This window comes from Nansenia antarctica (genome assembly GCF_963989245.1).
Source record: "Nansenia antarctica genome assembly, chromosome: 9".
NCBI classification, from domain to species: Eukaryota; Metazoa; Chordata; class Actinopteri; order Argentiniformes; family Microstomatidae; genus Nansenia; species Nansenia antarctica.
This window is the reverse complement of record NC_137679.1, coordinates 26,122,148-26,146,247: the sequence shown is the minus strand read 5'-3', so window position 1 is coordinate 26,146,247 and position 24,100 is coordinate 26,122,148. Positions and strand designations below refer to the sequence as shown.

The 24,100-nt window shown below is 45.7% G+C and overlaps 1 protein-coding gene across 1 annotated transcript in view; it reads left to right on the top strand.

Moving 5' to 3' along the window:
* Positions 1-24,100, top strand: part of shank3a (SH3 and multiple ankyrin repeat domains 3a) — a gene marked incomplete at both ends in the record, with an annotated part of 384,733 nt that overhangs the window by 140,313 nt on the left and 220,320 nt on the right. Inside the window, one exon of the mRNA XM_080538858.1 lies at positions 9,468-9,539. Coding sequence (XP_080394984.1) covers positions 9,468-9,539 — 72 coding nt within the window. The remainder of the gene's footprint in view (positions 1-9,467; positions 9,540-24,100) is intronic.

The following is a 24,100-nucleotide window of genomic DNA, read 5'->3' as shown; positions in this document are numbered from 1 at the left end:
AAAATTAGCACCGAAGTTAACAGTGTGGGGGGGGGGGGGGGGGGGGGGGGGGGGGGCAGCAGAGCGAGCAAGGGAGCGAGCCCATTCACAGCCACACTGGAGCAAGTCTTGCTGAATGTGTAGTAAGAATGGTTCATGTCATGACCTGGGGTTAGACTTGTCGAATTGCCGGGGACAAAGTTACGACAACGCCAGTAACATGTCGGGTAAATTTAACGGCCTCCAGGCGCATCTTAAAAAAGCAAACCCCCTGATTCATTACGTGCCCTGTGCTGGACATTCCCTTAATGCTGTCGGTGTAAACAGCATTAATAGCTGTACGGATGCGAGTGATTTCTTTGACCTACTTCAGTCATTGTATGCGTTTTGTGCAGCATCCCCTCACCGATGGAACCGGATATTTAAAAATAAGGATGTGAACATCAGCAGGACTCTAAAACCACTGTCCAGTACTAGATGGAGTTGTAGGACTGACTCTACCAAAGTGTTGAGAGAGAACTATAGTGCAATAAGAGAGGCCTGATAATAATAAGATTCCCTGCTGGCAATTGAATCCGAGTTGGTCAAAGAGATGGACTTTGAGGATTTAGTAAACAACTTTGCCTGCGTAAAATCAAGAAAAAATAAGTTCTGCTAAAGGTAAGGCTTACTTATGATTATTTCGGGCTAATATGAGGCTGTGGCTGATTTGGGCCTGTGTGATGCACAGGGCTATAGCCTACGTCTGATACAGCATCACGAAGGTGAGCGGAGCGGCAAAGAGAGAGGCGCTGTTTATTTCCATAATACCTGTAGTACGCTTCATTAATGCTGACAGAAAATGTGTTCTTATTCTTATATGCCTGCAACAGTCGTTATTGGACTTGGTTGGTAATTGAGCTTGTTTTATTGTAGTATACAGTATGTGCATTTTCCCCCTTTGTTATGGTTTAGCATGTAGTCTCAGGCCATTTATGATGGAAATAATTAGCCTATATTTAGAAAGTCGTGTTGCATTGTGATGTGACTTGCATTCAGATTTGAGCATAATTATACTACGGCATTAGGCCCAACTGTGATGAGCCTGTACTGTAGTTATATGCTCTTGTAAATCTATGGGTTTTGTAACCATAGTAAATATCACACTTTCACTTGCAAAGTAGGAGGGTGTGTGTGTTGGGGTGGGGGGGGGGGGGGGGCACACATCAAGTCTGGTCACCCTAGGGCACCCTAGGGGGTTAATCCGGGCCTGTGTCTGATGCCTTATCGCAGATTAGGCTCAACTGTGAGACTGTGTTTTCTGTCAATCATCTTTTCTTTTTTTTCAAACCTGTTCTATTTTCTGAGTTAGGCTCCTTGATTCCATCTCTTGATTCCAACTGTCTGTGTGTGTTTGTGTGTGTGTGTGTGTGTGTGTGTGTGTGTGTTTGTGTGTGTGTGTGTGTGTGTGAGTGTGTGTGTGTGTGTGTGTGTGTGTGTGTGCACGTGCATGCGTGCGTGCCTGCGTGCGTGCCTGCGTACGTAATCACTCATGCACATTAGTGATCTCCACAGCAGATGTCATGTTTCAGTTATTAAAGCACTTGTCGATCGTGGTTTTAGATCAGACAGAAACACTGACATGGACGCAGCTGTTGCTCTATATAGACAGTGGTGTAAACATCTTCAGATGTTCCAGATGTATTGTAGTTCATAACTGGAGAAGATGAAATATAGCTCACAAGAGTGTACACCATCTATCCTCATGTATTCTGCCATTGTTGTGGCTAGCTGTACATCACATGTTGTCCTGCTAGTCTGATGTTGGTAAAAAACGGATTGAAGTACTGAAAGTCATTTTTCAAGAGCTTTTCATAAGAGTTTAAAGTATTCCTGACTAGTTACAGTACATAATCTCTCTCTCTATTTATTGATTAGCACATCTCTCACATCTCTCTCTCTCTCTCTCTCTCTCTCTCTCTCTCTCTCTCTCTCTCTCTCTCTTTCTCTAGTTATTATTATTGACACGTTGATTTACAACGTAAATCCAATTTCCAATTACAATTATGAGTCCAGCTCTTCGCAGAGACAGGAAATGACAGAAGTAAAATAATCCAGCACGCTCTCCTCCATCTACCCATCTTTTAAAACTTGCTTTCGATCTTTAATAAAAAAAAAGAAAGAAGAAAGAAAGAAGAAAAGCACTATATAAAAATACATGTATTTGAAAATAGCACATGTATACAGTACATATCTCGGCGGTTAATGTATACATATCCTGGTTAATCTGTAAATGTTGACGTCCTGATCAGAATCGCTACTGTGAGTGGCAAGCGCACCTGACCTACCACTGGGATGTACAGATTAACCGTGGGGATTGTGCACATTTCCCTTTCCACCGGGAAATGTAGAGATTAACCGGGATATGTTTACATTTCACATTTTAACACATTTCCCGTAACATAGTACAGGACAGAGTTGTGTGTCCCCTTGTAATTGTTTTGAATTCGACCTTACAGGATAAACCTCCTAGGGCTCAATGCCATGTGAGAGACACTACATATTAGCTTACGTGTGTGTGTGTGTGTGTGTGTGTGTGTCCTAATTGTCTCTATCTTTAAGAAGGGAGACAAGGCAGACTGCGGAAATTACTGTGGCATTCCCTCCTGTCCACCACTGGGAAAGCCCTAGCTCGGGTTTTAGCTAAAAAACTTGCCCCCCTGTCAATAAACATTCTCCCTGAGTCTCAGAGTGGATTCCGCCCAAACAGAGGTACCACAGACATTATTTTTATGTATTGCTCGCCTATTACAAAAAGAAATACCGGGAACAACGTCAGGCCCTCTGGCTGGTTCTGGCAAAAATTGGCTGCCCAGAAAAATACATCCGGGTACTGAGACTGCTGCATGACAATATGTCAGCCACAGTACTCAGTGGCAGTGGAGATGAAACAGAACCCTTCAGGGTTGGCACTGGAGTTAAACAGGGCTGTGTCATTGCCCCTACACTGTTCTCCATTTTCATTGCTGCTATCCTCCATCTCACAGCTGAACATCTGCCCCAGGAGTCAAAATGATGTACAGGATGGACGGGCAACTTCTGAACATCAATAGATTCATGGCTAAAGGTCGAACCACCACCGTATCCATCATGGAGCTGCAGTATGCTGACAAGAATGCCCTTGTGGCCCTTTGTGGCCCTTTCAGTAAAGGACCTACAGTGCATTTTGGATGCCTTTGCTAATCATGATACAGGTGATGGTACTCCATCTCTAAAGCATACAAGCAGCTTGGTCTGGCCGTCAACATAAAGAAAACCCAAATCCTCCATCAGCCACCGCCCTCTATAAACACTCCTGTCCAGCCCCCAACCATCTCCATTGACAACACCAAACACACTTCACATATCCGGCAGCCTCCTGTCATTTAAAGCCAATACTGATGATGAAATACACCACCGCCTCAGTTGTGCCAGTGGGGCTTTCTCAAGACTGAGGAAAAGGGTCTTTGAATACCGCGACCTAATTTAATAATTAATAATTTTGCCATTTAGCAGACGCTTTTATCCAAAGCGACTTAAAATTACGAATTACAGGGACATTCCCCCTGGATTAACTGAGGGCTAAGTGCCTTACCCAAGGGCACACTAGTAGTGGTGTGGCTTCAGGCGGGATTTGAACTCACAACCTTCCGATCCCAAGTCCAACTCACTATCCACTAGACCACCACGACCTCCAGGACAGGACAAAAATCCTGGTCTACAAAGCTGTAGTGTTGCCCTTCTGCTCGGATCAGAAGCTTGGACCACGTATGGCAGGCACTTGAAGGCACTAGAGGCACATCATCAGAGATTGCCTCCGGAAAATCCTCAGGACAGACGCACAAACACCAGCGTCCTGGAGGAGGCTGACATCCCCACCATCACTGCCACCATCGCCCAACACCAGCTCAGATGGACTGGCCATGTTATCCTGACTCACACCTCCCAAAACAAGTCCTATACTCCCAGCTTGTGGTAGGAAAATGTGCCCCGGGAGGTCAAAAGAAGAGGTATATGGACAACATTAAGGCAAACATCAAAAATTGCCACATAGACCTTTAAGACCTGGGAAGACACAGCAACCATTAGGGCGACCTGGAGAACCGTTGTCCGGGAGGGTGCTACACTGTACAATGAGGACCTCCGCCATGCTGCAGAAGATAAGCACAGACTCAGAAAGGAGAGAGTCTCCACCAAAAAGGCCCAATCCAAACCATCACCATGACTTTCCCCAGCCCACGCTGCACCAACATATGCGGCTCCAGGATTGACCGCCTCCGAGTGACCGCTGATGATGATAATAATAATGATAATAATAATAATAATTCATTGTATTTATATAGCGCTTTTCCAAGGCTCAAAGACACTGACAATATGGGAAAAACTGAAAACACAGAAACAACAAGCAACAGATAACATGAGCACATAGAACACAGAGTTAACGAACGGGGAACAAGTAATGCAGCAATGTCCAGGGGGGAGGGGGGTGGCAGGGTTAGGGGAGATGGTTAGGGGTAGGGGAGGTTGTATGCATGGGAGAACAGATGGTGGAATTTAAAAGTGGAGAGTGAGGGTGAGTCTCTGAGTGGTTGAGGGAGAGAGTTCCAGAGGCGGGGTGCAGCTTGTGAAAAGGCACAGTCGCCTTTGAGTTTTGAGGGTGGGACAGTGAGGGGAACAGTGGATGAGGATCGGAGGGTATGGGTAGGGCGGTGGGGAAGAAGGAGGTCAGGGGGGCCAGGCTATGGAGGGCTTTGTATGTGAGCATGAGTACTTTGAATTTGATACGTTCTTTGATGGGGAGCCAGTGGAGAGAGTGGAAGACAGGAGTGATGTGGTCACGGGACCGGGTGTTTGAGAGCAGGCGGGCGGCTGAGTTTTGGACCATCAAAGGGTGGGGGGGGGGGGTGATGGTAGTGTCCTCAATAGTGAGTATGATGGGTCCGGTTTTTTTGAGTGTGGATTTGGTGTCGATGAGGATGACTTCTGTCATGTCACTGTTGAGTTTGAGGAAGTTGTGGGTTAGCCAGGTTTTTATTGCAGATATGCAGTTTTCAATGTGACTGAGGGGTGGGTTCTGGGTGGATTTTGTGCTGATGTAGATCTGGGTGTCGTCAGCGTAACAGTGGAAGTCCAGGTTGAATTGGCGGATGATGTGACCGAGGGGGAGTATGTAGTAGAGGAAAAGCAGGGGGCTGAGGACTGAGCCTTGGGGGAGCCCTTGTGTGACAGAGGAGGAGGTGGAGGTGTGACCGGAGAGGGAGATGAACTATTGTCTGTTGGTGAGGTAAGAGGTGAGCCAGTCCAGTGCGCTGCCCTCAACACCCAGTTGGCACAGCCTTTGAAGGAGGATGGAGTGAGACACTGTGTCGAAGGCTGCGCTCAGGTCTAGTAGAATCAGGATGTTGAGGGCACCTGAATCTGCAGAGGTGAGGAGATCATTGATGACCTTGACCAGGGCTGTTTCGGTGCTGTGATGTGGGCGGAAACCAGACAGAAGGGGTTCCTACAGGTTGTTGGACTGGAGGTGGGAGTAAAGTTGGACAGAGACAGCGTGCTCAAGGGTTTTGGAGATGAATGATAGGTTGGAGAAGGGGCGGTAGTTGGAGAGGTTGGCTGGGTCAAGAGTGGGCTTTTTGAGAATGGGGGTGACAGTGGCGAGTTTGTATATTGAAGAAACGTGGCCTTGGGATAATGACTGAATTAATTGAAGAGGGCAGTGAGGTGGGGGATGAGGGCAGGGAGGCAGGCCTTGGTCAGGGTGTTAGGGAGGGGGTCGAGGGAGCAGGTGGTTGTTTTGGAGACGGTGATGAGAGATCAGACAGAAAAGAGGGGTGTGGCTTCGGTGGGCGGTAGAGTAGAAGTGCAGTTATGGAGTTGGGGAGTGAAAAGGCGAGGTATTCAAAGGATGACATGGGTGGGAGGTTGAGGTCCAGTACAGTGACAGTTAGGGTGTGTTTGTGCAGAACAGTGAGACCACCCCCTCGCTTAGAGAGGCGGGGTTTAGTGATGTAGTTGTAATTAGGGGGGATGGCCTGGTTGAGTGAGTAGTAATCCGAGGGTTGTTGCCAGGTTTCAGTGAGGAGAAGTATGTCCAGGTTGTTGTCCAGTATCAGTTCAGATATGACAGGGGATTTTTTGGAGAGAGAGCGAGTGTTCAACAGTGCAAGGGAGATGGATGGGGGAGCGGGAGGGAGAGAGCGGAGGTTTGAGGGGTCAGTGGTCAGTGGTATGTGGTGATGACAGGGGAGCGAGAGTTAGTCCAGAATGAGGGGGTGTTTGTGCCTTCAGGGTAGTGTAGAGTCCGGTTTCGATGTTGCCGGGAGCCTCGATGGATGTAGCGGCGTCGGCAGAGAATGCCAGCTTTGGTGGCGGCGGTGGCAGCAGCAGCAGCAGTGAGACGATGGTTATTGTTCAGTGAGTGAAGGTCAGTAGCAGCATAGGTGAGACGAGAGAGGGGCAAAGGGAGGTACGGGGTAAGTGAGATGGGTGAGAGTCCAGGGCAAAACGATAGGAGCAGCAGGAGGGTGAGTCCGAGTTGGAGATGAAACCAGAGTACACATGGAAGTAGTTGATAGTGTGTGTGTGTGTGTGTGTGTGTGTGTGTGTGTGAGAGTTTGGTGGTCTATCGCTATTCAGAAAAAAGTGAGGAAGGGTTGAGTTGGGAGAGTGATTTAATTGGTTTTAGCCAAGGGTCTGTGGCATTTTTATACCATGGAGCTCAGTCCAATTGATATTCTCTATATCTTGCTGTGACTATTAGGTAATGTAGCATGCCTCTCTCTCTCCAAGTTCTCTCTCTCCCTCTATCTCACTCTCCCTCTCTATCTCGCTCTCCTTCATGGAATACAGAGCTGGGCTAAAATTCCTCTCAAGCACTGCACTCAGTTATTCACATATTACAGACACACAGGGATAGATCTGGGATATTCCCACAGTCATTACAGCTACAGTGAAAAGGGTCTTATTCCCTAGTCCAGGACCTGCTCTACTCACTCTACCAGCCATAGGAATCCCAGGATCGATTAGATTCGCTGACTGGGGATCAGTGTTGAGGGGTGTTCTGTGAATCTGGGTGAAGGCTGAGAATCTCGAATGGCTGACAGGTGGAGAAGGGGAGGGGCTCCTGTAGTGGTCCGGTTGCATATTTCATCTCGCTGGTCTGTGGCTCAGGGTTCTTCAGTACATCCACTAGGCTCAACATCTACCTCAACCTCTATGGTGAGTGTGGGACACTGCTCTCTCGCTTTATCTCTCTCTCTCTCTCTGTCTGTTTGTGTCTGTCTGTCAATCTCTGTCTCTCTTGCTCTCTTTCTCTCTCTGCCTGTGCGTGCGTGTGTGTGCGTGTGTGCATGTGTGTGTTAGTGTGTTAGTGTGTGGTTATGTGTTTAGATTACATTTTAGATAATTTATTGAGAGTTTGTCCAGTTTTTCTTCTGAGTTGCTATGGCATTTTTGCCCTGTGTATGTTTGATGAATTACTGCAGATGTAAGTAAGTAATAAGTAAGTAAGTAAAGCTTTATTTATATAGCACTTTTCATACAAGAAATGCAGCTCAAAAGTGCTTTACAACAGGAATAAGATAAAGTGAATATAAAAACATATATAAAAACATATACAAGCATAGAATTAATATAAAAGCAAGGGAAAACAGTAAAAAGAAAAGGTAAAGATAAAATACAATAAAGATACATTTTAAAAAGGGAAACAATGTACAACCTCTGCTCAGTCTGTGTACATGAATATAAAAGCAGTGGAAAACAGTAACTGTGTACGTTCTCAGTCTCTGTGTACGTTCTCAATCGTAGGCGTAGAAACAGAAGGTGTGGCTGTTTGAATGTATGTGCTACATTGTTTTTTTTAAATACGCTGCATGCTTGTATTGTTGTATTGTGTGTATGTGTGTGCGTACATGCGTGCATGCGTGCGTGTGTGAGCTTTGTGGTTTCATCAGTGTAGACCACTGTCAACGTTTCAATAGCATTAAGAGGTCACGGGGGGGGGGTTGTAGATATGATTGACAGGCCTGTATTAGCCTCAACACCTTCACCCATACATTTACCACTGAACTGCACAACACATACAATACAGACTCCTACTTCCTGAGTTCATCAGTTTGCAGGTGAACTGAGAGAATTGCTATGGGTCCTGAAGCTGAACGCTTCAGTGGTCTAAAGACAACAAGTGCTCTTACTATTGAGTGACTGGAGTGAAATAATCTGATTGAATATGTCAGTTGATTTATAGCTTTTATGATTGATGTGTAAGACATGCTATTCTCTCAATATTCATAAACAACACATGAAACATATATAATTAAATTCCCCTAAATGCGGAAAAAAAGACATTACATAGCTCATGTTTATTGGATTGTTCTGAAAGATGAATTTATGAGAATAGGGTGGGAATTCAGAAAAACTGAACATGGGGCTTAGACTCCAGAGCATACACTCCCTCCCTTGAGGTTTAAAGCTTTTTAAAGCTATTACTGTCGAACAATGTTCACTGAAACCTGTCCATCATGACAGTGGCATCTTAGACAGAGCTGATAAATGCCAGGGCTTTTGACAGTTAGGGGAATGACCAAACACCTCTGGTTCCATGATCGATCTGAAAGATTGTCGGTTTTCAGTACTGAAGCAAATGTTCACCTAAAGCATCATCCCGATTGGACTATTGTAATTCCCTTTTCACCTCCCTCGACACATCCACCCTGGGCCGGCTACAAATGGTCCAACATGCAGCTGCAAGGCTGTTGACGAGGTCAGAAAATCATGTCATATCACCCCCATCTTAGCATCCCTACACTGGCTCCCCATCAAATATAGAATTCATTTCAAGATTCTGGTCATCACCTACAGAGCCCTCCATGGTCAGGCACCTGCCTACATCTGTGACCTACTGCATCCTTACAGCCCCAGTAGGTCTCTCAGGTCCTCTGACCAGGGTTTGTTGGTAGTCCCCCGTGCCAGATTGAAGACCAAGGGTGATAGAGCATTCCAAACCGTGGCCCCCAGGCTTTGGAATGCTCTGCCCTTGGATCTTAGATCAACTGGCTCGGTCGAGGTTTTTAAAAAGCAGCTAAAGACTGTGTTGTATAGACAGGCTTTTGGATAGCCCCTAGGGCCTGTCTTTCTGTGTCCTGCTGATGCTGTTACACGTTTTATTTGTGTTTCCTCCTTGTATGTAAAGCACTTTGTGACCTTTGGTCTGGGAAAGGTGCTGTATAACTATATTTTACTTACTTACAAACCTTTAGCTAAATTCCATGGCAAATGCACTATACTGTAGAAAAGAAAAGTCATTGTCACATATTACAGTAAGCAAAACACACGAACTCACAAACTAAGAAACCATAATTAATGTACCCAATTATCTACCCGACAAAGGAACTCATGGTTCAGCAAACAAAACAAACAAACAAACAAAATCAACTGAAGTAAATAACCCTGTGCTTCCTGTTGTGTTGCAGTTCCGCTATAAAAGGCGTGTCTACACGCAGACTCACCTGGATGACAAACAGCTGTCCAAACTCCACACCAAGGTAAGACATCGCTCTTCACCTACAGTAAGCTCCTAAATCATCCACACACTTGGATCATGTATCTGAACACCTGATACTGCAACATAGAGAAGCATTTCAAGGGGAACAACATGAGCCTATTACGTCAGGCCTAGATTGGCTGATCTTGTCTTTGATGCCTTTGGATGAAAAGTTATATGTGTTGCTTTGTCCCATTCATATACTGGTTGGTGATATGTACTGTATCTGTAACCTTGTAGGTTGCATTATACCTGAGCTATTTTGTCTTCATTCCATTGGCTTGACTTAATCTGTTGTACCATAAGCATGTCTGTGCATTTGTATCTTTGTGTGACGGGGTGTATCTTTGCATGAATCACTCTCAGCTGGATGGCTCACGTTCATTTATTCTGTAGAAAACAGTGCATCAAATTCTGGACACGGGACTTGCAGGGTCATCGAGCTACATTCGCATCAGTGGTTAAGAATGAACTGCCCATATAGTAGTCACTCACACTACACAAATTATAACAATAATATAAAACAAAAATACAAAATGTGTAGACTACATAAATCTTCACTTGTGTGATCATATAGTGGTATTCTTTTAACAACAACAACAAGAAATCATAACATCCAAATGCATGGAAAAACCACGCACTTGGAATACGCATGCGCACCACGTGCAACAATGGCTACAACCTGACTGCTAGGTAAGCCGTGAGCGTGTTGCAAACTAGCGAGGTGGAAGACCCAACCTCATACAATACGGTCTACTAACAGAACAACAGACATATAATAACACAACAATAATAATATTACCTGTAGAAAACAGTGCATCAAATTCTGGACACGGGACTTGCAGGGTCATCGAGCTACATTCTAAAATGGTGTTACACGAACATTCACGTTAGCGTCATCAATGTTAACAACTTAAAACTCACATTACTAAGCTTGTGGCATGTTCCAAACTAAGATACTATAACCAGAGAAACTCAAAACAGCTATCTTGATCATTAAACATTCAAATAAAACATAGGTACATTAATAATCTCTTAAATTATATGCGATCTCAGACCCTGCAGAAAACATGACCTTACCGCATCAGTGGTTAAGAATGAACTGAGGGAGATCACGTTACGTCCCGTGCAACTGCACTGTCCAGCTGCATTTACACAGCATCCGGGTCACGGATACACCCCGGATATACCACGTCATTAAACCCCTAGAGGGCGCAGTTTAGCTCTATTTTAGCTATAATTGAACTTTTAACTTTCTACTCCGTTACATACACCCCCCTTAAATTATACTAAAATGGGGCAACAGCATGAAAACCGGAGGACAGTAAAAAAAATAAAACAGGAGCGAAAAAACAAACAAATGACAAAACAAAAAAACTACGTGGATCTCGAGCACTGATGTACCAAAACTCAACATTATAAATTCTTCCATAAGAAGTGTGTAAGGACAGATTGGTACCAAAACCCGTACTTATCACAGAGGAGAAAGAGATGCCATCTACATCCCACAGTTGTACATAACTTTGCCATTACAAGAGGATCTCATGACTCTAGGTCACGACTCAGACCGGAAGCAAAATAAATAAAGAAAAAAAACTGGATGTACTACGCCCCTACATAGACGCCGCAATGAAACTAAATGCAGAACCTATGAAAGGCTCAGTACTCCCTTTAAGCATCTGCCCTGACATCTCACAAATAAGCCTATTTGGGTTCCTAACACTCCTCCCACATCTCGTGACAACTGATGGAACTTGAGCACTCTGTGAACGTGTGCAAACTACCAACTCCGGCTCAACCTCAACTAGAATTGGGAGGTCACCATGGGCATCACATCTAGCTTCAGGTGAGTGTACTGTGTCACATACTGTGTCAGGGGGATAATCAGTGTGGCAGTCAGGTACAGAGTCATCAGGAACACTATCCAGCAACTCATCTGGTCGGTCTTCCTTCGAGGCATTCGGCACGGGCATAGTCCCTCCGTTGACTTCTTCCTCATGGATGCTCTCTGCCCCCGCGTGTTCAGGCGACTCCAAGACCCAGTCCCTGGTGCGCAACCGAGAGGCCTCTTCAACATCAGAGGTGACAGAGCCCTGAACACTGGCACAGGAAGCTATAGACTGCGACTCCTCTAGGGATGCCGGGTTCCCATCTTGTTACGGAACTGTCAAGAAGTCAACCGGAAGCAGCATGTTCCTGTGTACAACCTTCTCTCTATTCGTGACAACATCTCTGATCCTGTACACGTTGATGTCCGATCTCACAGACACCACATCGAAAGGAGTTGATTCCCACCGGTCTGCGATCTTCCTCTTCCCTCTCTCACCTCGATTGGCAAGTAGCACTTTGTCAACAACACCCAACGGCAGTCCTCTGACCTTCCGGTTGTACAGTTTGGCGTGGCGATCTTGTTCCCTGATGGCATTCCTTTGAGCGATCTGTGCTGCTTCAGAAAGATCTCTCCTCAGATGTTGCACAAACTCATGACGACTGACAACGGCATCATCCTCCAGCACATGATGAAACATGACATCCACGGGCAGCCGTGGGACCCGTCCGAACATCAGGTAGAATGGCGCGAAGCCCGTGGTCTCATGCACAGTGGAGTTGTAGCAGAAGGTCAGTGTCTGGAGCATCTGTGGCCACCTGGACTTGCTCAGTGGAGGGAGGGCCCTTATCATGCCCCCGAGGGTCCTGTTGAACCTCTCTGTGACGCCGTTGCCCATGGGGTGGTATGGAGTCGTATGGGACTTATGCACACCTGCCATCTCTAGTAGATCTTTTAGAAGCCGACTCTCAAAGTTAGCTCCCTGATCCGAATGGATTATTTTGGGGAACCCATATATGCAAAAAAACTTGTCCCATAGACAGCGGGCAACTTGTTTCGCAGTCTGGTTCCGACAGGGGAAGGCAAGAGCTACTTTAGAAAAATGGTCCGTAACAACAAGAACATCAATGGTCTTCTTGTCGCTCTGCTCTGCGGTCCAAACATCGATGCACACTAAGTCCATAGGAGCTGAAGTGCGGATGCTCTCAAGAGGTGCTCGGGCGTGTGGTTCAGGAGTCTTCCCCAAAATACATCTCTGACAGTGCTTCACGTGATTCTCAACATCCCTCTGCATGCCTGTCCAGAAGAATCGTTCACTGGCCAGAGAGGATGATCTTGAGCGACCCTGGTGGCCAGCAGCATCGTGGACTCCATGCAAGACTTGTTGCTTCAGAGCTTCTGGAGTGACGAACTGAAAGATCCTCTTGTCCCTGATGCGGTCTCTCTTCACACGGTAGAGGAGTCCACTACGCACTCTCAGCTTCTTCCAGTGTTTCAACAGCCTGAGCACACAGCTAGACTCAGCTGCTCTCTCGTGTGCATTTGGTTTCCTATGTCGCTGCATATAAAAGAGAACCCTGCTCACTACAGCATCTTGTTGCTGGAGATTGTGTAATTGACTCTGTGGGATGGCGATGGAAGGGTCTTCCTCGGGCAATTGCAAATACTCCGGATTAATGTAGGGCAGCTGAGAAACACCCCCAGTGCGATGGACGTCCATGACAGCAGACACCTCCTCAGCACTAATGGCACCTCCAGAAGACTCAGGACTCAGGACCTCATCTGTGTCGACATTAGTGTGCTGAACACCTTGACAGTTGGTAGTCAGCTGGAAAGCGTCCTGCACCGTACCAGCCACTACTCCATTCACCTGATCCAGCAAGGACAGGTAAGGCTCCCTCACCAGGCGATGGCTCACACAGGACTTAACAAATGGCTCACGGCTCAGCGCATCAGCGACTATGTTCCTAGGCCCTGGGATATAATTCAGATCGAAATCATATGCAGCAAGTTTGGCCACCCACCTCTGTTCGCATGCATCTAACTTGGGCTTCGTTAGGATGTAGGTCAAGGGGTTGTTATCCGACCACGCTGTGAAATGCACTCCCTTCAGCCAGTGGGAAAACTTCTCGCATACAGCCCACTTCAATGCCAGGAACTCAAGTCGGTGAGCTGGATAGTTCAACTGAGCATGTGACAGCATCCTACTAGCGAAGGCAACTGGTCTTGCAACTTTATCACCAGGCTGGAGCTGAGAGATGACGGCGCCAATCCCATCGAATGAAGCATCCACTGCTAGGATAAATGGCTTTGCGAAATCAGGATGGGCCAGGGTTACAGAATGCAGGAGATCGCGCTTCAATGTCTCGAAAGCATCCCTACACTCGGGCGTCCAGTCAGCTGGTTTGAGCTTTACAAGATTGTGACATTTCTTCACTGGTTTTCTCCCTCTGCGTGCCTTTTCTCCAGCGTTCTGTCCAGAGAGAAGCTTGAATAGGGGTCTGGCCTTAGAGGAACAATCTTCAATGAAGTGCTGATAGTAAAGCATCATGCCCAAGAAGGACCTAATCTTCTTCTGTGAAGGAGACACCCCATCACTGTCCATCAGATCGGATACCTGTACTTGGCTAATGGCTTCAACCTTTCCAGGGTCCGTCTGCACTCCTGACTCATTGATGATATGGCCGAGAAACCGTACTGATTTCCGCAGAAGATAGCACTTCTTTGGAGCCAACTTGAGATTGTTGTACTTCAAACGAGAGAAAACCATCTCTAGACGCTCGAGTGCCAGCTGTTCTGTAGGAGCGAAGACCATAACATCGTCTAGGTAGCACAATAGACTGGTGAAATTCTGATCCCCAAAGATTGAGAGCATCATCCGCATGAATGTAGCCGGGCTGTTGGACAACCCTTGAGGCATCCGGTTATATTCATGCAGGCCAAAGGGAGAGGAGAACGCAGTGTATTTCTTGTGGTCCTCATGTAAAGGCACGTTGTAGAAACCAGAGGTAAGGTCCATTGTGGAGAAGTAGGCATTACCACCTAGTGCAGCCAGCGCGTCAGCCTGATGAGGCAGCGGATGTGCGTCTTTCGTTGTCCTCGCATTAAGCCATCTGAAGTCCGTACAGATGCGCAACCCTCCATCCTTCTTCCACACAAGAACCAAGGGCGAGGCATATTCGCTGTTGGACTTACGAATTATGCCCTTCTCCTCCATGTCGTTGATGGCAGACCTCAGCTTCTCGTAGTGGTTCGGTGGCACTCTGCGGTAGGGCAGGCGAAATGGCCTCTCGTCCACCAGATGTATCTTGTGCACGAAGTCAGACGCCTCACCACAGTCCAACTTGTGGCGTGAAAAGATTGACTCGTATTTCACAACAAGCTGACAAAGCTTCTCTCTCCACAGGTCAGAGACTTCACACGCGTCCAAGTCTAGGTCGCGTAGACCAAGTTCCTCCAGTGCCTTTCTGATGTCTTCTTTGGGCCTTGCTACAGACTCACCAGTCACGGATTGTGGGGAAGACTGAATGTGGTCGGGCGGGGACAGATCTTCAGCGGCAATGCAGGGAAACACGTCCGCCAATTTGGTGTTTCGCTTCAGCACTACCGGCTCACCGGTGGGATTCACAACCTTCATAGGCAGCCATCGGTCGCCCCACATCGGCGTAACAACTCTGCCAACCAGAACTTTATTCGGTCTGCATCTGGACTGAGTTGGTTCCACAACCACCGTACTGCCCTCTGATATAGGTGCCGACACAGGGAGTCTGCCCCATACAAGATGCTCACTATTTGGCTGTAGCATCACACACTGTTGTAGCTTCAGTGTGCCAACCTTCTCAGGCACTGTCTCACCCCTCCATCTCTCTGTATTGGAAAGGAGAGAGAAGAAGTGATGACAGTCCCCATCACTGCCACCACCATGTTCAGATATCAGCCGCCAATAGCTGTCAGTCTTCCTCATCAACTCTAGGATTTTCTTGATGGCATTACTGCCTAGTATCATGTCATCGGTCTGTCCAGGCACCACAAGCATTGGGATGACCATCTTGCAGTCATACACCACCACATCGACATTGTATATTGCCTTAGGTACAACTCGGTGACCACCACATCCTATGATGATGACATCATCAGCGGGGCATCCTCTCAGATCAGGGTTACGCTGCAAGAGACGCGCCTCCGCAGCCTCGCTAAGCGTGCATGCCATAGAACCACTGTCTATCATCGCTCTAAGAGAGACATCTGCAGCGGAGACAGTGGTGTAGAATAAACTATCAGACCTTTGGACTCTGTGTAGACCTTGAAATACTACTGTCTTGTTCGAAGGCGCTCTGGAGATGAATGACTTGTATGTTGACTCACAATCAGCCATTTCATCATTGGGAGAGATATCAACAGGATCTGCACAGTCCTCCCTTGAATGCAGATCTATACGTTTCCCTGCTGCGCCGACTGGGCACGCCCCTGCATCGGACACTTGGATCTGGGGTGTCCAGGCGAATGGCACTGGAAGCAGAGCCTCTGGTCACGGCAGTGAGTCCAAGCAGAGTGTCTAGCGTCGCCACACACAGCACACGGCAGGTTATTCAGACCCTCAATCCTGGGGGGGCTGGGTCTATACTGCTTGTTTGACATGTCCTTAGCAGGAGCAGACTTCTCCAATAGGACTTTCTCTAGCATTGAGATGATACGTTCAAAGGCCTCTGCCCCCTTGTCTGGGCGAGTATCCTGCTTTTCAGGTGAACACATATCAGCGCCTGACATCTCAACTCTGTTCACTAGCACACCCTCACTGGGCTTTTTACTCACGGCTGCGGCAGCACCGTTCGAGCACACCTGAGTGTGGAACTCGTCAAGTACATCTTGGACCTCTTCAGCAGTCCACTTATCGATCGTCTTTGATCTGAAAGTCATGGCAAGCTCTTTGGATGGACAGTTCCTGATGAACATACGTGTCACCTCCAGGAGAGGGCACTCAAGTGTTTTACCTTGTTACCTTGTTGAGGCGATCAGTGGCAACATCTGCAGCTTGATTGAGGCGTAGCCAGTAGTCATACGCATCCTCACCACTCTTCGGCAGCGTGGTGTAGAAGTCGGCTAGGGGGATAGGTGAACAGGGAACAGCAGCAAAATGCTTACGTAGAAGACCATAGATGGCCTCTGGGTTTTCTGCGACATTAATGCCACTGCTCCTCGTCCCATACTTCACTACATCCTTAGCCCTGCCCCTGAGATGGGTGAATATTTCTTCCGCCTGCTGATCTGCTCTGATGTTCGCCTTCTTCACATAACTCCTCATTATGTCTTCCCACTCACGCACATTCACTGCGTCCTTATCATCCCCTCTGAACGTTGGAGGCTCCTTCACCCTCCTGTGAGGTACCAACTGGGCTTGGGACAGGTCTAGACTCTGGGTGGATGTATCAGTGGGCTCGGTCTGTGCATGTGCAGTGCTAAGAGGGGGTAGCGTTGAGTCAAGGCGTGCAAGTATGCTATCTGCCAGCTGTAGACCAACATCTCTAATTACCGTATTTTCCGCCCTATAAGGCGCACTTAAAAGTCCCAAAAAAAAAAAAAAAACGACAGTGCGCCTTATAACCCGGTGCGCCTTATATATGGATCAAAATGTAAAAATTACATGACCAATATTTTTTTTTTTATAATAATACAATGTTTCAGTACGACTGGTAAACTACAAAGCCGCACCGCTTGCAGCATTACGGTAATCAGTAAACGACGGCCGCCATCTTGGAATCTCCGCGAATGCTATGCTTGTGGTGGGTTAACATAATTCACCCCCGGAACTAATAGTTGGGAGTATTGTTCCGTACGGAGGGTTAAGTGGGTGGTACTGAGTTTTAGTTCCTGTTTTAAGTGTGTGATAACAACTGGTTCATGTCTGTCAATAAACGTCTAGCTGTGACATTTAATACGCCGCCTCCGACTCCCGTCTCTCGGCACTACATGCTATTGTTATTCTATCATGTGCTCTGAATGGATGCCGTACTCACCCAACTGTTCAATTCGGACACTCACACCGCTTGCAGCATTACGGTAATCAGTAAACACCGGTGTTGTGCTTACTCACAGTCCCACACCACAAGACCCCATAAAGAAGACTAAACAGAGTTTCCGAGGGAACAAAGTGAGATTCTTGGTGCTTTCAACTTGAAGTTTTAAAGTACCCACTCGATATAATAAACAACAGTTTAACGATCACTAAACACTTATCATTTGTGTATTGGATTCATTATTCTCGTTTGCCGGAGGCTACCGGTAAGGGAGGGTTGATTTGTAAACATACTTTCGTTTTAGCTCGTGTTCAAAAGCAAGAACTGTGTGTTCATCTAGTTATGTGTAGTTATGTGTTTTTAGCATGTCGATGTTCTCCCAGTATGTTGTCATGTTATTAAAATACAGTTTAGACCTTCGTAGCGATGTGTTTTGTTAGCTGTTAGCCGCTTGAGATGAACCAACATTCAAATACGCCTGTCGTGTTCAATCTTTCTCTGATTTGAATGTATGACACATCATTTGAAAGCTTACAATCTGCAGTTTAAGCATGTGTAAAAACTGAAAAAGTACGTTGCACATTTCACCAGGAGCTGTCACATATTGGTTGTTGGTTATAATTGTATAGCCTATTGGTTGTTTTCTGGTGTTGTTTTGCTCTGTTTGTAGTCTACTTGATGTATTTTTATCAGCTGTTAAATCACCACAGCGGTTAATCCACTAATAGAGATAATAGCAGATTGAAAATGCTTGTAGCTAACTACTCTATATCTCGTGGTTGCAGCTATTGCGAATTGCTATTCACGCGAGTCAGCTGTGAATCACCGCAGGTCCTTGACGCTTGTTGCAAAAATGGATGACGAACGGCTGATACTTGAGGTGGAAAAATATATATTTTTGACAGTGGAGCAGGTAGAACGTTGATGGTGACAACGCTCAGGTGGAGCTTGGACAACGGGAAGTTGACACAACACCGATGGAGAGGTGACGCAACGCAGTAGGTGGAGCTTGGGCGTAACGCAACCCCAGTCAAACGTTTGACTGCAGTATCTATTCTATGCGCCTTATAAGCCGGTGCGCCTTATAAGCCGGTGCGCCTTGTATATGAAAAAAATTCTGAAATAGGCCATTCATTGAAGGTGCGCCTTATACTCCGGTGCGCCTTATAGGGCGGAAAATACGGTATGTCACTCATCTGGCTCACTACATCAGGTAACTGGAAAGCAGAGATTGGGGATGGGGTATCACTGACCTGTGTGCTCGGTGCATGATCAATGTCGTGGCCCACTAACTGAAAGGGCCCCAGCAGCATCCTGACTACCCACAACATGAACATCACCCCCCTGAACAGGACTATCATAACTCAACACTGGAATCCCCCTACCTCCACTGAGGAGCATCGCTCTACCCCTCCCAATGCTACTGCTTAGTGGCGTACTGAAACATCCTGGTCTGTAGCTCATGTTGAAATACAATTCAATAAAACAGTACTATACAGACTAATCAGATAAAAGACCAGTAAAGAAAAATGTCACCAAAACAGCAATAAAACTAAAAGAAATCACAGATCAAATGTGTGATCACATTCATTAATTCAACAAATCACTTGTGCATAACATCACCGAATGAACTGAGTGAAACCATACGCCACCAGACAGCACGCAGGAGCGGTCTAGCAGAGAGGTCCAGCAGAGTGGTCCCGGGTCAAGGTGAATAGTTGACTTCAGGTCCATAGGTCACGGCACCAATGTGACGGGGTGTATCTTTGCATGAATCACTCTCAGCTGGATGGCTCACGTTCATTTATTCTGTAGAAAACAGTGCATCAAATTCTGGACACGGGACTTGCAGGGTCATCGAGCTACATTCGCATCAGTGGTTAAGAATGAACTGCCCATATAGTAGTCGCTCACACTACACAAATTATAACAATAATATAAAACAAAAATACAAAATGTGTAGACTACATAAATCTTCACTTGTGTGATCATATAGTGGTATTCTTTTAACAACATCAACAAGAAATCATAACATCCAAATGCATGGAAAAACCACGCACTTGGAATACGCATGCGCACCACGTGCAACAATGGCTACAACCTGACTGCTAGGTAAGCCGCGAGCGTGTTGCAAACTAGCGAGGTGGAAGACCCAACCTCATACAATACGGTCTACTAACAGAACAACAGACATATAATAACACAACAATAATAATATTACCTGTAGAAAACAGTGCATCAAATTCTGGACACGGGACTTGCAGGGTCATCGAGCTACATTCTAAAATGGTGTTACACGAACATTCACGTTAGCGTCATCAATGTTAACAACTTAAAACTCACATTACTAAACTTGTGGCATGTTCCAAACTAAGATACTATAACCAGGGAAACTCAAAACAGCTATCTTGATCATTAAACATTCAAATAAAACATAGGTACATTAATAATCTCTTAAATTATATGCGATCTCAGACCCTGCAGAAAACATGACCTTACCGCATCAGTGGTTAAGAATGAACTGAGGGAGATCACGTTACGTCCCGTGCAACTGCACTGTCCAGCTGCATTTACACAGCATCCGGGTCACGGATACACCCCGGATATACCACGTCATTAAACCCCTAGAGGGCGCAGTTTAGCTCTATTTTAGCTATAATTGAACTTTTAACTTTCTACTCCGTTACATATGCATCTTTAGTATGCATTTTTACATGCTCATGTATGTGTGCCTGTGTGTGTGTGTGTGTTTGTGTGAGTGTCTGTGTGTTTGTGTGAGTGTCTGTGTATGATCTGCTGTAGGTGTCTCCCTTTGAGGCAGCTGTCTGGGTGTAAGAGAGTGGAGCAGACAGCAGAGGGAACTGCATGCATTAGCATAGAACCCCATCATAGAGCAGGAGATTTACACTAGTGAGAATAGTACCTTTGCTTGTGCACCTGTGCTTGTGTGCAGGGCGTACGGTCGGGTGTCTCATGTCTGTTGTTAGGGCTTTCACACCGGCAAAGAACCGTTAATAAGTCTGGAACCGGCTGGTGCGTTCAGACCGAAACTCAATTGGTTCAGAGACTGAAAAGTTGGTTCGCAGCGGGAACCACAAAATAGTGGTTCTCAAGCGGGAACCAACATGTAGAACAATGACGTCGTCAGTGGGTGTGTCATATTCTAGGCTGCAAAGACAAGCAAGAAGGAAGGAGACAAAATGTAACCTAATCTAAATCTAATAATTAGTGATCAAAACAATTCTCAGCAAACACACGCACAGGCGCAAACGCACATTTCCGAAGCCATTTCTATTCCAGCAATGGAGCAGCTGGTTAGTAAGAGAACGTGTGTAGAAATTGTCTTTTGTTTTGTTTAATAGAAAATAGTGTTTCTTTCAGATACTGTAGTGGAAGACATTATCCTCATTTCCAGTGAAGTAGCTGCCATCTAGTTGTGACATTTTTCTTCTCCCGCCCCTTCATCACCCATTGTTGATGACGCGGATGGTTCTGGTTACACTGGTATGAACGCCGGCTGGTTCGCCAGACAGCACCACGATTCGGAGGTTCCCGAACTCGAACCGGAACATTTATTTGCCGGTGTGAAAGCCCTATCTGTGTGAGCAGGATGTGAGTAGGGTGATCTGTAGGCTGTTCTTACTGTGTTACAGTCTGTTTATCCACATGTTCCCTCTCATTCATTCTTGCTGCATGATTGATGTATTGATTAAACAGCCTGGTATAAAGGGCATGAATTGTTTTATATGAATACATCAGTACTGTTAATTCTACAAAGGCGGAATCAGCAGATAGAGAGAGTGTGTGTGTGTGTGTGTGTGTGTGTGTGTGTGTGTGTGTGTGTGTGTGTGTGTGTTTGAGAGAGAGAGAGAGAGAGAGAGAGAGAGAGAGAGAGAGAGAGAGAGAGAGAGAGAGAGAGAGAGAGAGAGAGAGAGAGAGAGAGAGAGTTCAGATAGGGATGAGTCATGCTCTCAGACAGACTCTGGTCTAGTCTGCTCAGTCTGTTACAATTATAGAGTATTGGTGTTGGGTAATCCACAATGCCTGTTGTGTGTTGTATACTGTCAGTCTCTTAAGTTGTTTCCCCCTCTAGCCAAAAGTACACACCCAACACACAAGTCCCACACACACCAATGACCTGGTAGAGAGATGCACATGTAATGTATGAGGGGGTACATAACAAATAACCCTGTCAAAGTCACACATGCAGGGACACAGCAGTGTCTCACTGAATAACAACTAGAGATGTGTGAATGGTGTGTGAGTGTGAGACTCCAGGTTGCATAAGATGCACACACATGCACACCCACCCACCCACACACACACACCCACCCACACACAGTATTATAATGAGTGGGGTAGGGGGACTAGTAGATGGAATGTTTTGACAGAGCAATTTGGAATGCTTGAAATTGCAATTTATTTCTTTAGATAACGGATCACTTCACTTCTTCTTCTGACTTTCTTGTGTGTGTGTGTGTGTGTGTGTGTGCGCACGCATGCGTTACCCTACTGTAAAACAAAACCTGCACTAAAATGAACCACCAATGCTTGATAACAAGTACAACAGAACACAAATCTGAAGCAAACATGTATTGAAATAATAATAATAATAATAATAATAATAATAATAATAATAATAATAATAATAATAATAATAGGGTTAGGGTTAGACTTACATTAGACTTATATAGAGCTTTTCTAGACACTAAAAGACGCTTTACAAACTGAAAAGATCGAGTAGTAATAATAAAAAAGAAACAAAAAATAAATAATCCGATTGGATTGGAATTGTCATAGGCATAGCAGTGGAAGCGGAGGCCATGGCGGCAGAGGACCTGTCCAAGGGGAAGGATGTACAGCAGGGGTCGGCAATAGGCGGCCCGCGGGCCATTGCTGGCCCATCACCAATAATATTTGGCCCAGCAGATTATTTTGAGAATCCACTTCATTATTATTATTATTTTTTACAATATCGGACCGACAGTCCCACATATAACGGCTATAATGTCCGAATAGAGAATCTACCACCAGCTAAAGAATGCTTATTGTACTTGTATCCATGTTGAGAGTGAATGACACAGGGACAGACAATCAGGCAGCGAGGTGCACCGAAGCGCACTGACGCTGAACCCCTCATAGTGAATCATAATTAGGTGGACAACGCGTGGTGCTGAAATAGCCGACATGCGGTGTGTGGTTTGATAAAAACAACACCAGCTCAGTAAATCATTCAAACGTAATGTTTACTTATATGTGACTGCAACACACATATGAACAGTAACAAAGCAAATTCAGTTTAATTTTCTGAAAAACATTGACAACAAAATTCTCACTCAATTATTAATTATGCCACCTATACAGCTTGTTTACAGTTATCTTGATCAATTCTCTGCATCTCCCACAAATGCATGTCTTATAAGGCGGTCTGTCGCGGAGTTCCAGTAACATTTGTGAAGCGTTCTAATGCTTTGGTCCTCATATCGGCAACCAATCAAAATGTTCTGACTTTTCTTTTGAAACACGGAACTACGTTTCAACTTGAGAATCACAACACAAACTCGCTAGTCAAGCCAGAATAGCAACGGAATGGATTGGGGGAGTAATCCCCACTGCTACCTAGTTAACTATAACACTACTTTACACCGTTAGCAGGCTCACAAAACAAGCTGTGTTAGTTGACTAGCGATGTGTCATTGATTTACAACAACGCGGAAATGTATTCACATTTTTCGAAAAGAAAAGTCAAAGCATTAGAACGTGTCACATTTCATTTTTTAACAATCAATTACTTAAACTAGCCTTTGATTATGTTTTGGCACGCCATCTAGTGGCTCAAAACAAATTTGGCCCGAGGCTATTGCCTACAAACACACACAGGTAGAGAGTGTGATGGCCCTCTGGCCTTGGCATGCTAACCTGTTTCTCCAGGTAGGCTACCTGGTGGGCGGGGCTGGAGCCCAATCAGGCAGATTAGGGCAGCTGGCGCGGCCTCCTGGTGCTTGCTTAAAAGAGGCTCCAGTCTCCAGTTCGCTCTCTCTCTCTCCACCAGCACCATTTACTCCTTTGGCTATGTTGCTTTACACCACCCAACACCCTCCACACCATACTTTCCACTGCATCCACCCACTTACACTACTGACCTACTGATTATCATACCTCATTGAATTATTGCCTTAGTTCTCCTTAGTTATATTTAATAAATACTTAATTATATATTGTTTATCTGGTGTGTGTCTCCCTTTTTGTTATGGCCCAGAGCCAGGTCGTACCAAGAGAAATGTGTTATAATAGACTGAGAACAAAACTATGGCTTGAGTAAAACTAATTTGATGAGTTTATTATGTCGATTTGCATTTCGACATAATATGTCGCATATTACCGTATTTTCCGGACTGTAAGTCGCTCCGGAGTATAGGTCGCATCAGTCAAAAAATGTGTCATGAAGAGGAAAAAACGTATATAAGTCGCAGATATTTTGATATATAAGTCGCACCTGACTATAAGTCACAGGACCAGCCAAACTATGAAAAAAAGTGCGACTTATCGTCCAGAAAATACGGTTTGTGTGTGATGAGCTTTATGTGTCTTCTTCGCAGACTGGGTGTCTTCTTCGCAGCACTGCGAGGGCTTCAAAGTAATCACTTTGATCATGCAAATAACTGTTATCTGTCTGTCTTTGTTGTTGATATAGTATTACGGTTGACATGGGTAAGCTGT